The sequence below is a fragment of the Watersipora subatra genome, chromosome 4 (assembly GCF_963576615.1).
Source record: "Watersipora subatra chromosome 4, tzWatSuba1.1, whole genome shotgun sequence".
Classification (NCBI taxonomy): Eukaryota; Metazoa; Bryozoa; class Gymnolaemata; order Cheilostomatida; family Watersiporidae; genus Watersipora; species Watersipora subatra.
Genome location: NC_088711.1, coordinates 62,431,616 through 62,448,894, shown reverse-complemented (window position 1 = coordinate 62,448,894; position 17,279 = coordinate 62,431,616). Strand labels below are relative to the sequence as shown.

At 38.8% G+C, this 17,279-nt stretch overlaps 1 protein-coding gene across 2 annotated transcripts in view; it reads left to right on the top strand.

Annotated features, from left to right (window-relative positions):
- Window positions 1-521: 521 nt before the first annotated feature.
- LOC137393733 (centrosomal protein of 83 kDa-like) overlaps window positions 522-17,279 on the top strand; it is a 30,582-nt gene continuing 13,824 nt past the window's right edge. For both annotated transcript variants that reach the window (XM_068080414.1, XM_068080415.1), the window contains exons 1-5: window positions 522-600; window positions 8,709-8,855; window positions 10,490-10,844; window positions 14,080-14,230; window positions 15,797-16,021. In XM_068080414.1, the coding sequence (XP_067936515.1) occupies window positions 10,576-10,844; window positions 14,080-14,230; window positions 15,797-16,021 (645 nt within the window). In that variant the 5' untranslated portion in view covers window positions 522-600; window positions 8,709-8,855; window positions 10,490-10,575. The remainder of the gene's footprint in view (window positions 601-8,708; window positions 8,856-10,489; window positions 10,845-14,079; window positions 14,231-15,796; window positions 16,022-17,279) is intronic.

The window sequence follows — 17,279 nt, the reverse complement described above, 5'->3', positions numbered from 1 at the left end:
TGATCTCTTTTATCGTTATAGTCGCATCTTATCTCTAAAGGCTTATCGGGCCACAAGAGATATTTTATCGAGATAGATAGATAGATAGGTCTTACACATCCCTTACTTTTTGTGACAATTAAAAACTGCGAGTGCGTGTTATCTTCTGATAAGTCTTAATTACAATTTTAAGTCATAAACAAACCTGATCACCGAGGTAATGAGGTTTGGTTGCCGCGTTTCATTGGCATAAATTGCGCATGTTGTAAGCCAAATAACCTGGTACAAAATACATGTATGCTTGAAGGCCAAATACGCGTGCCTGTCTTAACAGTTCACGTGCTAAGGTTTGACAGTTCAGCAACGCAAGCATCATTTTACCGACGGCCGGTTGGCGAGCCTTGACACACCTACTTTACACGTATATTTACGGCAACCACCAGACGAAAACTCGCCGGATGTGGCGTTTGTAGCGCAAACATTAAAAACAATCGGAAACTACGTTTGCGCATGCTTACAATTATGTTTGGGTTTTTCAAATCATTATCTGTATAACGCGATAGCATAATGATCAAGCAAGAGTATTTGGATCGAGGTTGAAGAAATAACACAGTTGCACTGGTGAAATGATATGCTTATTTGTTTAATGTGTTTTAGCTAGTTTTATTAACTGAAAGTTTTTTATAGCTTCACGTGAAAGAGTACACGTTGCTTAGACGGAAGGTAGTTTTGTTTCTTCAAGTGAACTTTCAACTGTTTACTCAGCTTTGTTATCTATAGCTTGCAGGATTGGCAAGAAAACATCAAATGATTTAAATCATGATTTTTATGAAAAAAATAATGCTTTCTTTGCCTTTTCATTGTTTTGCAAAAATCAATGTTTCTAGACAAAGTATCTTGTTTTGATCTGTGTAACGAATCTGTACACACTCTTCTGTCATGAATTAGTAAGTGTGTTGCGGATAGTTGACTGCATACATAGTAAAATGTGGCAAAAGCACCTTTGAAATTAGGATCTATTAGTTTATTAAGTAAATCTCAACGCAGAATTAATTGTGAAGTATCAGCTGTTATTGGTGCAGCTTTTTCTTCACTATTTTGTTGAATAAATGACATTATTGTTGTGTTTGCTTTGAGATTAACTGCTTTTAATTACTTTGAGATTATGTGTCCTGTTACGCATGTGGAGTGAGTTACATGCTGGAGATAAATAATAAACGTTGCTTTGCTTAATAACTTTCCTGATTACTTTTAATCTAAGCCATCCAGGCTTATTAGTGACTATTAACATTCTATACACATATAATATTGGTGACGAGGATACAAGGATAATGGCAGCTGGGTTATCAATTCCTAGTTTTGAGGAGGGAACAGAGATAGAGTCCTATTTAGAGAGACTGGATTGTTATTTTACTGTAGCAGCTACTGATGATGCAAATAAAGTGCCTATACTTTTAATGGGACTCAGTATCAGACTCTAAAGGATCTAGTTTCACCTACAGTACCTCGGGAAGTTACATATGATGATGTACGGCAGCAATTAATCACTCACTTTGGTACTCCAAGAAATGAGCGCCTGGAAAGAACTCAATTTCGTAGTATCTCAAGAGCTGACAATGAAACCATCAGTGACTTTCACATTCGTGTCAGGAAAGGAGCTAAATATTGCAACTTTGCAGGTAGATTGGAAGAAAATTTGCTAGAACAGTTTATATCAGGAGTAAATCATAAGGTTCTCACACGCAAGCTTGTTGAGGATGCTACTGTTACAACCTTAGCTGGTGCTATGAGAGTTGCCGGGACAGTACAACTGCTTGAAAACAGAGAGAATGCTTTGCTTAGGCCTGGTACCACCACAACTGATGTGGTTGCTCGAGTTACCCAATCACAACCGAAGAGAAGCTTCAATCGTAAATCGAAGGGTACGGCTGTTAGTAGTACCTAAGTAGTCTGCTTCCGGTGCTCTAAGGAAGGGCATAAAGCTAATGATGGAAACTGCCCTGCTCTCAAGAAAACCTGCCGTGACTGTAATAAGGAGGGACATTATTCTGATGCTAGATACTGCCGTAAATCGAAGAAGTCTAGTGCAAATGCTATCAGTGAGGAGCCTGCGATTTCTGATAACACGCCTCAGTCGACTTCATCTCTGGACAGTTTTAACCATGAGTTCGCAGTAAGCAATGAGCACGAGTTTAAAGCTCCTAAGTGTAGTGCTCTACTCAACGGTAGGAAAATAACGTTTCTTATAGACTCTGGAGCAGTAGATAACATTATAGATAAACACACTTACAATACCATGAGTGGCGATGTAGACCTACAGCCCCCTAGTAAACGGCTGTTCGCGTTTGGTCAATCGACACCTTTAGATCTGTTAGGTCAATTTAGTGCTAGGATTACTGTAAAGTCTGTTTCTACTGATGCTACATTTTTTGTATTCAACGGTAATGCCTGTAATCTAATTAGTGCTCATACTGCTAGTAAGCTCAGTGTTATCAATGTGAATCATAACGTCTGTAGTTTGACTGAACATGGTAGTGGTAACTTAGAGACTTTTGTAAAGGCCAAGTATCCCGAGTGTTTCAATGGTGTTGGTAAGCTTAGAGACGTGCAAGTTAAGTTGCACATTGACCCCCATTGTGATCCTGTGGCCCAACCTGTCAGGCGTTTGCCGTTCAGCTATCGTAGTAAGGTGGAGGATGTGTTGACAAAGTTGTTAGAGGAAGACATCATCGAGTCAGTGCAAGGTGTTGCCTCCACATGGGTTAGCCCCTTAGTTGTAGTTCCTAAGGCTGGTGATGACATTAGACTCTGTGTGGACATGCGGAGGGCTAATACGGCGATTATTCCGGAAAGATACCCTGTCCCAACAATACAAAAGATGTTGGTAGAGTTGAATGGGGCTAAAGTGTTTTCGAAGTTGGATCTAAAACAAGGGTTTTTCCAGTGCGAACTTGAGCCTGGTTCTCGAGATATTACTACATTTGTTAGCCATGTTGGGTTGTTCCGTATGAAAAGACTGGGTATGGGGGTATCAGCCGCCCCCGAGGTGTTTCAGTATACGATACAAAAGATTCTCAATGGTTTACATGGTGTTTTGAACATGGCAGATGATATTGTTGTGTACGATAAAGACGCTGATGAACATAGAGAACGGTTGCTGCAAGTCATGACGCGCCTGTCTGAGTGCGGTCTCACTCTGAATGATGCCAAATGCAGTTTCGGTTTGTCATCAATCAAGTTTCTTGGTCATGTTCTTTCTCACTCTGGTGTGTCTCCTGATCCTGCGAAAGTTGAGTCAATTGTGTCAGCTAGAGAGCCTGAGACAGTGGCTGAGCTTAAAGGATTTCTAGGATTAGTTCAATTTGTTGGGAGATATGTTCGTGACTTGGCCACAGTTTCAGCTCCATTGTGGGGTCTGACCAAACAATCTGTCTCGTTTAAGTGGTCTAAGGTGCACCAAGAGTCGTTTGATAAGGTCAAAAGCCTAATGGGAAATGCTGATACACTAGCATACTATGATAAGGATGCCCCTACTACTGTGGTTGCGGATGCTAGTCCTGTGGGTTTGGGTTGTGTTCTGTATCAGAGTCAAAGTCAAGGTAGTGTTGCTCGAGTTGTCGCGTATGGTCATAGACGTCTATCGGATGTTGAATCCCGATACTCCCAAATAGAGAGGGAAGCTCTTGGTTTGATGTTTGCCTGTGAGCATTTTAAGATGTACCTGTTAGGCACCAAGTTCAGGCTAACAACGGATCATAAGCCGTTAGTAAGCATCTTTGGAAAGCCTACGTCGAAACCTACTCCGAGGTTAGAGCGGATAAGTTTGCGACTTCAGAGTTTTGATTTTACTTTGGAATATAAGCCGGGTTGTCACAATATTGCTGATCCCCTTTCTCGTCTCAGTGTATCGGAAAGTAATGCTTAGGGGCCTCTGAGTGATGATTCGTTTATTTGTTCCGTGGCTCAGATGGCTGTCTCATGTGCCATGAATTGGACGGACATACAGGAAGCTGCCAAGTCCTGTGATGAAACGAAAGCGATAGATTTAGCTATTAAATCAGGTGATTGGAGATTGTGTTCAGCTATTGTCAAGTCCGTAAGAACAGAATTGAGTAGTTGTGAGGGTGTTGTACTTAGAGGTGATCGGATCTTTGTCCCAAGTAGTCTTCGACAGCAGGTTCTCAGCTTAGCCCATGAGGGACACCAGGGGATAGTTAAGACTAAGCAGAGGCTTGGGCTTAAAGTCTGGTGGCCCGGAATCGATAAAGATGCGGAGATTTTGTGTCGTCAGTGTATGCCCTGCCAACTTGTGAGCACCAACGGTCCCCCTGTCCCAATCACTCCCACTAAAATGCCCGATGGTCCCTGGAAGTTTTGCAGCATAGATATTTTTGGCCCGCTTCCAGATAGTCGTTTTGTCGTTGTGTTGATTGACTATTTTAGTCGGTTGTTTGAAACTTCGTTTCTGAAGAGTACTAAAGCTGACACCATTGTTTCGTTTCTGGAAAGCATCTTCGCTTTATACGGGTTCCCTGAATTGTTAAGGTCTGATAACGGTCCCCAGTTTGTGTCCCACGAATTCCAGTCATATCTCAGTCAGTGTGGTATTCAATGGATTTCTACAACCCCCCTTTGGCCCCAAGCGAATGGCGAGGTCGAGCGGGCAAATCGAACTATTCTGAAAGTTCTCAAAATTGCTAAGGCTGAAGGAAAAGACTTGAGGAAAGCCCTAGTAGAGTTTTCAATGGCATATAAAGCCACACCACACACCGCTACTGGTATGACTCCGTTTGCGTTGATGTTTGGTCGTGAAATGCGCACAAAACTACCCATGTTAACTGGTGATCCACCCAGCACTGTCGATGAAGCCAGAGATCAGGATGTGCAGTACAAAGTAAAGATGAAAGAATATGCAGATAGAAATTCTAAAGAACAGTCAATTGGCCAAGGTGATACCGTAGTGATGAGACGTGAGGTCAAAGGTAAACTTGATACTAATTATAGCCCAGAACCGTATCAAGTAATCGATATCCAAGGGGCTGACATGGTTTGTTCTAGTCCTAATGGCCGTGCCATCAGGCGGCATGTGTCTGTAGCTAAGAAGATTGATTCGAATACTCCCCAAACTCCCGTCGAGTTAGTCCCTGAAACTACCATCCCTCGAGTTAGCTCGCGAGAGCGGAAACTCTCATCGAAGTTCAAAGAGTTTGTAATGTCTTAATGAGTCGCTTTGAGTTCCGGTGCTTGGCCTGTAGTTTAGGTCTTAACAGTTCAAATATATTATATTCATTTACCGAGGATTACTCGTGGTTTAGAATTTTGTATTGTTCGATACATTTATTAGTTTACGTTTTTATTACGAACTTTTTATAATAGTCCCGGAGGGATGTTGTGTTTGCTTTGAGATTAACTGCTTTTAATTACTTTGAGATTATGTGTCCTGTTACGCATGCGGAGTGAGTTACATGCTGGAGATAAATAATAAACGTTGCTTTGCTTAATAACTTTCCTGATTACTTTTAATCTAAGCCATCCAGGCTTATTAGTGACTATTAACATTCTATACACATATAATAATTATCACTTCAAGTATTTCAGTGCATTCAGCTCAAGTGCAAACATTGAAAGAGTATTTCTATCTTTAACTTGTTTATTCAAAAATAAGAAACCTGGTATTGAAAAAAACTGGCAAGCTGGTATTTATATTTCGCACATGATGAACCACATCGATCACACCAAGGAAAAACGGGCTTAACTATTTCATAGTTTTTTTTATGTATTCGACTTTTATTTGTACTTTGTGTGAAACTGCTTGTAGCTCTGCTACACTAACTTACATAGTTGCCCATAAGTTCTGATGGCTGTTGAATGTAAGAAAGAAGTTCGTGCTTTTCTAACATTTCAAGATTATCTTTAAAACGCTGTGCCTGTAAAAATTACGAGACAAAGTTTTATGAATTTACCCATTCCACCATCTAGCTCTGCTGCCAGTCATTGAAAAACATCATACCAAGAATCGGTGCTATGGAACCAACTACCTATATATGTTAAAAAACGTAGGGCCATTTCCGAATTTAAAAGTAGTTTAAAAGTTCATCTTTTGCAGCGGGAATGAGAGTTTATTTTTTTTCCGCTATCGTCTAACTGGGCCTTGCCTTGACCAGTTCGCCGTTGCATTTAGGCCTCATAATCACCTCCTCTGTGTTGTTATATTTATTGTTCATTATTAGAGATTAATTATATACTCTTATGTTGACAGCCACGTGATGTGTTTATTACTTAAGTTTTTTGTTCTATTTTCCTATTGATGAAATAAACAAACAAAACGTTGCCAAATTACGTGCCAAAGGGTGTACGTCAGTAATACTTAAAAGTGATTTCACCAGCATTTTAATGTGTAATGCAATGCACTAACATTTTGCATGAACAAAAATGAGCAGAAAAAGTGAAATTTATCAAAAAAATCATAAACATTAAAAAAATGTGATTTTTTGAAAAACCATGATTACATGTATTTCCAACGCTGATAGCTTGATTTAGATGTGGAATTCATGTTAATAAGATGTCTTTCCTGCATATAATCAGCAGTTTTCTATAGCATGCCGTAATTACATGGTTTATAACTCTATGATAATCTTGACTGCATGAGTTTACTGAGTAATTTATTGACGATTTTATTGCACTTTCGATGCAAGTAGATTGAACATATTCGGGTAACAAAATATATAGTTACATTTGTATTCTACTGAGTTTATTTTAGGTTATTTTTCATATACCATATTTATTAGCTGCAGAAAACATCCTATAGTATTGTTAGATTTTCTACTCGGTATAAGACATCTAACTAACATGTTTAGCACAAACTTCTTTGTTTTGAGCAAATTTTTTCCAACATAATTTAACAAGTATATGTAGCTTGTTGGTTTGCTTTCATTTATACCCCTCGTTGTGATTGGTTGAGTGTAATATCAACAACGCCCCTCATTTCGGTGCATGCAAGGCATCATGGCGGTAGAGCTGTGTAGAGGGTGAAAAATTGTGAGATTAGGTCTGCGTGTTTGTTGCAGGTTTCATGTAATGCCATTTTTAGGCTTCAGAAATGGAAATACTGGTCAACCTTATTATAATTCGCCTTCATTCACTATAATGCTGAAAGTGATTTTATTTTTCTGTTTAATTTTTGGTTTAGTTAAGGCTAAAAAAAGTCTATCAAGGTTAATATGTTAAATTAAATATTTTTGTGTCATTAACTAGTGAGTAAAGCATTCCGGTTTCTCAAAACTAAGTATGAGCTATTAAAATTGGTCATTTGCTTCATTGTGAGTTGTTTCATTGGTATGGGCAGGGTAGGATAACTTCAAGTTTATTTGCCTCGTGACCATAAGGTTAACTACTGTTATTTGTTTGAGTTGTTTATCCCCACTCGAGAAAAGAATTAATATGATGGGAGAGAACAACTTTAAAATACTAATTTCTAAGATGAAGATAGTTGATAATGCAGTATTAGATGTTAACTTATGTTGTGCTTTTCGTCAGCAGTCAAAACAGCATCCTAGTGTAGTGTAGGATGTAGTTCAAAATATGTTATTCACCGGTAATTCAGTTGGCAACCCTAACACTCTAAATCTTCTTTTGAAGCTTTTCCCTACATCAAGTTTGGGCTTCAGGAGTATATCATTGTACAGTATATACATATAATACAATATTGGTGAAACGCTAGGTTTGAACCAGAGGCTAAGCCTATATACGTTGGTGAAATTGTGAACAAAGGCAAACTGACTGGTTATCTGATAAATTGTGATATTAAATAACCTCTAAAGTAAATAAAACAAAACAAAGATGTCTCCACTATTATATATATATATATCACTGTGTCTTTAGCAGAGGATTGACAGAAAATAGATTTGCAGCTCTGAGTTTATGTTATTTTTACGATCTAGTCATTTCAAACCAGTTCATAATAGTGGATGGTATCATCTAAATATATATCCAAATGTTTTGTTGCTGTCTTCTTGCTAATTATTACTATACGTAATTCAGCACTTCAATATTTAAAGTACCAGATTAAATGCAAAACATGCGGTTGTAAAAGATTTAGTTGTAGTGCAGGTCATGGGCACATTTTCACTGTAATAATGCCTATAGATGTGTCAATTTTCACTGTTTATATTCTCTAGGCACTTTTTGTCAACATTGTTTTTGATCATTTTCTTCATATTTTCATTCCATTGTTTTACTTTACATAAGTGAGAAGTTGTAACTCGAGAGGGCTTGATATTCACTAGGTTGTGTTTTTCTATGACCCTTTAAGCTTGTTTATCTTACGATGGGCCATATAGTCTTTCTAAACTGACCATTGAACAGCATTCATTATTTGTAATCTGCCACCTCGCCTCACTAATCAAAGGGCTCACGTAAAATCTTCTGTTTTAACTCACTTGTAAAGCAACATGCTGATGCCGCCCTCCCTGCTCATACACAATAGCTATGGTTTAGCATTTGCGCTCTTACCAGCGTAGTCTCCTAGTGTATATACCCTCCATTCTTATCATTCTGCTTCTGGTATGGGCAATGCTAGTTCAGCTGCTGGCTCCCCTGGTGGGGTAGCCCCAAAAGCCAAGACGGGTGGGTAGAATCTTGATTTATTTTGGTATAGCCTAACAGCATGTGTGTAGGGTTGTTAACGGTAAGATGTATTTATGAAGTCATGTACATAGGGTTGTTTACAGGAAGAGATAAAAAACTTCCAGCAAGAAAGCTGACGAAAGCAGAGAAACTAGAGGACAAACTAGCGAAAAAAAAACAACTGAAGGAGGAAAAGTTGAGAGCAAAGTTTGAGAAGAAGACCAAGGCTAAGAAAGGAAAGCAGGCTAAAGGTGAGGAGTTTTTAGCATAGATGCCCGGTGCCCTCAACATCTGATGTTGAAGTAGGAAAATATTAATGAAAACAGAGCTCCGTTATGTTTAAACCTTTTCACAGTTTATTGAAGCATTTGGAAGGTATTGAAATTCTAAATGGTACATGCACTTTATTTAATATTCGGAATATAAAAGGTGTTCCATACGTCAAACATTTCTCAGCGTCGCTGTTGTTGAACACGACAGGATGCATATTATGCTAATGTTTTATGATGGTCTTTATTGCATTTATTTGTTTTGCTTGGTAATTACCTGCCCATTGTGTGCGGTCAACCACTATTGTGATATTGAGTAAACTAACTTGCGTCCAGCCTCACTCCAGATCTGCGACCTGCGCAACTGAATGGCAGCAGCCTATAGGCTGACATATGTTTAGTTACCTAACTGACAACTGTTAAGGATCTCCTGGAAGTATTCATTACTTATTTAAATTTTTGTAACAAAGATACAGTGAGCTAGTCGTTAGTTAATAGTAGTAGATATTATATCAGGGAGCTAGTCGTTAGTTAATAGTAGTGGATATTATATCAGTGAGCTAGTCGTTAGTTAATAGTAGTGGATATTATATCAGTAAGCTAGTCGTTAGTTAATAGTAGTGGATATTATATCAGTGAGCTAGTCATTAGTTAATAGTAGTGGATATTATATCAGTGAGCTAGTCGTTAGTTAATAGTAGTGGATATTATATCAGTGAGCTAGTCGTTAGTTAATAGTAGTGGATATTATATCAGTGAGCTAGTCGTTAGTTAATAGTAGTGGATATTATATCAGTGAGCTAGTCGTTAGTTAATAGTAGTAGATATTATATCAGGGAGCTATTCGTTAGTTGTTTCTAGACCTGGGACTACGATGTAGAGATTAAAAAAATCTTCAAAATGGGCTTGCACAAAAATTTCGTAGATCCTATCGGAAGTTATCAGTATTTTTCTGTCATTTGCGATTGTTTTTTATGTTTGAGGTGATCTGACTGCCAGGATGTTGCAAGATTGAAATTGACAAAACTTGATAGCGGTTACAATGCTCAGATCAAGGGAAAGCGCGATTATGACATCTATAGTTGCGAGAAGACCGACAGAATAGAGACGCGTAACGCTGCTTTTTGAACACAATAGCCGACAGCAATTATGAGAGAGACGGCAGCGGGGCAACTAGTGATGTCAATTTTTAACGTATTTTTCTTCTAAGCGTTTTAACCGTGATCAAGTTTTGTCGATTTCAATCTTGAAACATTCTGGCAGTCAGATCATCTCAAACAACTGAAATCATTACAAATGATGGAAAAATACCGATAATTTCTGATAAAATCTACCGAAATTTAGTGTAAGCTCATCTGTAAAACCTGGTCATCTGGAGGAAAAGATGACCAGGTCGTAGCTATACATGTTTATACCACGCAGCTTGCACGTTTTAATCTTGTTATTTTGTTGTTAATGTAAAAAGTTACAGCTCCCTTTGAATTGTGAGTGAATAGTTCCCCATATCATAAGTGTCTAGCCATGCCAACAGATGCTGTCTAAATCATTTTTCTGGAATGTTAATTTTTACATTCATCATCCTAACCTAGTCGATAGTTTAGCTTGAATTCTTGCAGAGAACAGGTTTGCTGTGGACGAGCCCGTAGTTATAGAACAAGAAGTGGTAATTGTGGATGAAAACGACAACAAGGAGCAGGAAGAAATGGCATCTCCTATTCAACACTTTTCTAGAGGTGACACACACGCTAGCCCTGTGCTCGGCCAGAGGTCTCCCAACATGAATGGTTCTATCCACCCTTTGCCCAACGGCACAGTGAGGAAGTTGAGTGGTTCAGGAGTGGATCCAAGCACCAACCAGTATCTGGAGAAGCATGATGAGGCACACTTTTTAGCTAACTTGCTGGCCGAGGAGAGACAACGGTGTGCTCAGCATAAGGAAAACTATAACACCCTCAAGCAGGAGCACAGGAAGTGAGTGGCCTGAGGCTATATGTTTGGGCGTTAAATAGCAGTGCACCGCTTCTTTGACTTTTTTTCACCCTGCTTTTAAAACATGAGCCAGCAAATCCAAGTTAGTTATTCACTGTCTCTTTCTCTAGCGAAAGTCCAGCATCTATTCTGGATAGTGCGTCCACCTCTATCAAGTATTTGAATTATCTCTCCCATCTTCCAATCAGTAGATTTCTAATGCTCACAATGTCTACTTTGCCTTGTATCGTTTCCTTAGTATTTTGTGCTCAGTTGTAAGCATCTAGTAAAATTTAGACAGGCGCCAGACTTGCTCATTTTTAGCACATAACTTTTTCGTATCATAAACTAAGCTGGCTCAATCTGACTCATTTCTCAGGAATTTTTTGCAAAAAATTTATGTTTTGGTATCTATGTCAAGGTCAGATATAAGCTTATGAGCACATTCGGTAAGATTACTCCAAGACAGGCCATTGCTTGCATGCTACAGAACTCTTTGCAATTTATGAGAAAAACAACTTGGCTAATGCGAATTTTGTAAAGCTCACCCCAATTTTTAGTTAATGCGGAACATCTTTCATGGGTAACTCAGAGGTTGATACAGCTACTGCATTCTCATGCTGGTCCGGTAGGAACGCTCGCCTGCATAAATATTGCATTAAATAATAAAGCTTTCGCGTTAAATTATTTTGATACATAGATGACTCACCCACGAGTGTTGGACACGCGAACAGAAAGATTATGAGTTTATAACTGCAGTCCATCGCTGCTTCTCTCCTACTTGTATAGGCTGAGTGTTAGGAACAAATAGTGGAATGGTGATAAGTCAATTTGAACGAGATTAATGGATGAATGCTTCCTAATCATTCCATTTGATGGAATTATTGATTTGTTTTATTTTATTTCACACCAAACCTTTGTTTCGTCCGATCAGACAAGTATCTCAGCATCAGACGGCCATGGCTGATTATGTGACACACGAGTGTCGGATAGAGTTCTTTTAAAGCACCTTTCTTACTCAATTCTTACAGTGTTATTGTTGGAAACTCAGGCCATCGGTCTTGCGTTTGTTTGAGTCACGCTTGCATTGTGCCTAGCTGAGCTATAGCCGCCCCCCTCCACACCTCCTTCCCTTCGCACCCCCTCCCTTCGCACCCCCTCCCTCCGCACCTCTTCCCCTCCCTCCGCACCTCTTCCCCTCCCTCTGCACCTCTTCCCCTCCCTCCGCACCTTCCCTCCGCACCCCTTCCCTTCGCACATGTAAGAGCAGATAAGTCTTGTCTTAAATCTTATCAGATAAAACCATATTCGTGTCCTGAACTGCTTCTACTACATGTAATTAGTCCCCCCCCTCTTCTCTCAAAAGCGTGGCAGTCAGTTATGGATGTCTATGTGGACATGACAGTCAGTTATGGATGTCTATGTGGACATGGCAGTCAGTTATGGATGTCTATGTGGACATGACAGTCAGTTATGGATGTCTATGTGGACATGGCAGTCAGTTATGGATGTCTATGTGGACATGGCAGTCAGTTATGGATGTTTATGTGGACATGGCAGGCAATTATGAATGTCTATGTGGGCAGTCAGTTATGGATGTCTATGTGGACATGGCAGTCAGTTATGGATGTCCATGTGGAAATGGCAGTCAGTTATGGATGTCTATGTGGATATGGCAGTTTTATAGTTGGAGAACTGTATGAATAAGATTGAGCGTCAAATACGTTTATTATACTTCTACATCTATAAGTCTGAAAGTTTGTCGTCTGTCATTGGGTCTGTCCAGCTATAGCGATTAATATCAAGCAATGACAAATCCGTATCGCGGAAGATTTGATCGCGGAACCTCCCATTCACCTGGCGATAAGGTAACCCATTAAACTAGGCAAAATGCAAGGTATGAGTCGTTAGCTGGGTTAAAGTACCCATAGTTACTCTGCATTACACGTGCTCAACATCACTAAAGCTTGCTCTCACTGCTCTTATTTGTAAGTTTAGTAATACCATACATGTACTAGCCTACTCAAATTAGTCATTGGCAACATGCCAGGCTAATGCCACATTACCAATGACCATTATCACAACTACATTACCTGTCACTGTTTATAAGTTGTTTTTAATACCCGTGCAACGCCGAGCATTCGGCTAGTTGTTATACCCGAGTTACAAGGAGCTCCGCACACCGAAAATCAAAAGTTTGCCAAGCCGACACTATAATATAGCGAGTGAAAATATAGAAGTGCTTTACAACTGCAGTTCTCTTAGAAGCTGAGCTAGCAGTGTTTGGCATGAGCGTTTTTTCACGTTTTATTTTGTTCAACCGTCACTTGTCATCGCGTGTCAGTTTTTCTTATTTCTGTAGCTTGTCTTCAGAAGCCTTTGCAAGCCATGTTCCAACTTTTAATGTTTGAAATTCTTGCTTTCTCGGCTCATAATTGTTTTTACATCCATGTTGCTCAGATCTCTATAGTATAATTAGTTTATTATGGTTGTAAAGGCTGCAAAGAGTATGTTAATTGTTAAGAGAGGCAATTCTTATCAAATGGAGTTTTTGGCTAATCGCATTATTTCCTCACGAATGAATGCATAGCGCTTTATCAGAATCGGCTCAACATGTTTCCTGGTAGTCGTATCAGATGTTGATACGAAGGAAATGGTGAGGCTCTTTGAGAGCTTCCTTCCTATGCTCTGCATTACTATAAATTGAATGAATGAGAAAATCAATCTTTTACAAGACAGTTTTTGCTAAACAGCAAAACACCATCTGTCAGGAATTGTGTTAAGTCCAAGTAGACCACAAAACGCATTTCCAATCCATTTTCATCTTGTTTGTTTGTACTTGTTTTTCAAAGCAGCTTTAGTATGATGTCACTTGTATTACTGTGGAGGGATACAGCCATAGGAATTGTATCTCACACTTCGAACAAAAAACGAGTGATTAAAAGTTTTGTAAAATGTTTTTAAAATACAAAAGAAATTATCATTGCTACTTGTCAGGTTCTATTCCTAAACAATATATAATTGCCGTGTGCGTGTGTTTCTAGGAAATGATTACAAGTTATTAAATGCTGTTATTTAGCATGGAACTTAATAAAGGTTTATAATCAGTGGTCACACGACTGTCTTCAGTTCTCATTACTTCTCTAAAAACCTTCGGGTAATTGCTGCTAAATAAGGCATATAGGCTAGTGGATAGCATGTCAGAAGGTCAAGGCCATTGAGCGTGCTGACTTTGCAGGTTGCAGACTGAGATGCTTGATGTGCAAGAAGAAGTGAGAAAGTTGGCGCAGGAGAAAAACTCGCTGACGGAAAAACACGCAGTAGAAATAGGAGACTACGAGTCACAATTGACAGCGCTGCGACAGAAGAATTTAGACCTGCAAGGGATGGTAGGGTTAGCTCCGCCTCTTCGCTTTTCCCCACCCTTTACGTATTGAATTGAACAGCTGGAATCAACAATTTATATTGCACTGTTTACGTAAATTAAACTTAGTCACTTTGTAGTCATTTTGATAAATTTTTCAAATCATAATTACGTTTTTAGTAATCTCCACTAAGTTCTATAGTTTTATGGTAACCAATCAAAAACTTTCATTATGAAGCTTTCAGACCATCTCCACCTTCCAATAACGTATGAGCTGGTCACAATTCTCAATACCATCAAATAAACATGCATATATTTTAACATTCAAAACAAATAGTTACTAAAAAGGAATAAAAATATTATGTAATAATATGTTGTGATACTGTTACTAATTTTAAGAACCTGCCACAATATAGACAGAATGTCAGTGTCTTATAGTCACATGGAAATATTGAACTTGCTAAGTATGGGCTCTGCGTATTTTTCACGCTTTTGAGACCTTTTCGATACTGGAAAGTCACAAAACACCCTAAGGATTTTAAAAACTGCAAACAAAGTGTAAATGTTGGCTGACCTTTTCAATGTTCAAAGTGTGGATGACTTATTTAACCTTCTCCCTAATGCGTTGCCGTTGTGAGCATGCGAGAGATTTATGGTCCGCTAAAGATATGACTTATCTTCTTGTTCATCATATCAGTTGTCATATACACTACAAATTCATAAATAGCTTGTTCAAAAGCTCTCTAGTTTGGACCTGTTAAGGTAGCGTCCTATTCAGATTGCATTAGCGGACAAGGGCTATCTCAAACAGCCAGCACTGATTTTAGCCAATGCAAGCAATCAGGAGCAGCTGATTATGTACTTAGTAATTACTACTCACTATTTTGTTTTATGAGGAAATTTATAAAGACGCAAAATATTGTTGCAACAGGTTAAAGAAGCTGCAACAAATTTTTGCAATTATTACAAAGGAAAAACTTTTTTATGTTAAATTTTGATTTCCCTTGTCTTTTGAGTAGCGAGAATTTCAGGGTTGGAAATTACATATTTTTTCAGCAATAGTTTGTATAGTCTGTGTCACTAAACCTAGCCTGTAGTCATGTTTCTGGAAATCTAAAAATATCAAGTACGTGTACTATGTTATTGATTGGTAAAATGCATTAGTGTGTTTTGTTTATAGTTTATGAAGTGCAATCATGAAAACTTCACTGAATTTTTAGATGTTTTACAACAATTCAGTACCTATTATGGCTTGTGACTACCACAACAATAGATGTAAATTATGCAGTAAAAATACATCCAAACATGCAGGAAGCAGACAAATCTTACGTGTTAACAGACGTGACATTTAGTTATGATGTTGTGCTCTGTGGAGATATGTATCTGAGTTAGTCCATGCCATAGACCTATTAACTATACTGTATAGTTAATAGGTCTATGGTCCATGCTTACATCACATCGATTTAAGATACGATAGTCGGTTGTTATAATATCAACTGTGGACACTATTTATTATTTAAAACTATTTTATTTTATTCCCTGACAGCGTCTGGCGTCTTCCATATCAAACACTCCGGTTTCCTTTTTGCAGGTCCCGGCAAGAGAGCGAATCGATGCACTAAAATCACAGATGATTTCGGATGTCGAAGGACCATTTAGAAATCGTCTTAATGACCTTGAACTAGAGAATGAGTCTCTGCGATCAGATGCAACCAAATTGAAACATGATTTTGCCTTCCTCAGAACTGAATACGAGCATACGCTGCAACGTCACAAATCTACTCTTGATGACCTGAGGCTACAGCATGAGGCTGAGGTTAGGAACCCAACTCCTGGTAGATATAGCTTGTGTTGCTTTTTCTTTATTTCACACTTAAGTAGACATCAAAGGCTACACCTTTCTGTTGTGTGTTCTTAGGCTATGTCATAGAGTACTTCACTTGTGTTTGTTGTCAGCAGTCGTGGGCTTGCAACAACTTATGCTTCAGTTCACATTTGTGAGCCTTTTAAACATCTAAATGGAATTCCAATAGAGCTCTTCGGGTTTGTTGTAAGTTTTCAAGTTGGGTGACTTTTCTGTATGGAACATACTTGAATGACCGCAGGTATCAGAGTGCCTGGGCTTAATCAAACTATTGGCGCTGCACTAATTGGCTCTTTATCATGGGTTCCTCTGCTCATGACATCATCATTGCCACCCTTCTCTCCAATTTATTGACGGAAATACCTTTTTACACGTGCATTTTACACTCGCTCATCTATTCTACACTCACTACTCGTCTATTCTACACTCACTACTCGTCTATTCTACACTCACAACTCGTCTATTCTACACTCACTACTCGTCTATTCTACACTCACAACTCGTCTATTCGACACTCACTACTCATCTATTCTACACTCATTACTCGTCTATTCTACACTCACTACTCATTTATTCTACACTCACTACTTGTCTATTCTACACTCACAACTCGTCTATTCTACACTGACTACTCATCTATTCTACACTCACTACTCATCTATTCTACACTCACTACTCATCTATTCTACACTCACTACTCACCTATTCTACACTCACTACTCATCTATTCTACACTCATTACTCGTCTATTCTACACTCACTACTCATTTATTCTACACTCACTACTTGTCTATTCTACACTCACAACTCGTCTATTCTACACTGACTACTCATCTATTCTACACTCACTACTCATCTATTCTACACTCACTACTCACCTATTCTACACTCACTACTTGTCTATTCTACACTCACTACTCATCTATTCTACACTCACTACTCATCTATTCTACACTCACTACTCGTCTATTCTACACTCACTACTCATCTATTCTACACTCACTACTCGTCTATTCTACACTCACAACTCGTCTATTCTACACTCACTACTCACCTATTCTACACTCACTACTCACCTATTCTACACCATTCTTTGACTCGCTTTCACGTTCACTGTTAGCAGACCTCTTTAAAGCTTTTGCAAGCTCTTCCGGTTAGAAAAACCAAGTTTTTGTTATTCTCGTAAGCAGCCTCTCGTATTCTTGGCTAC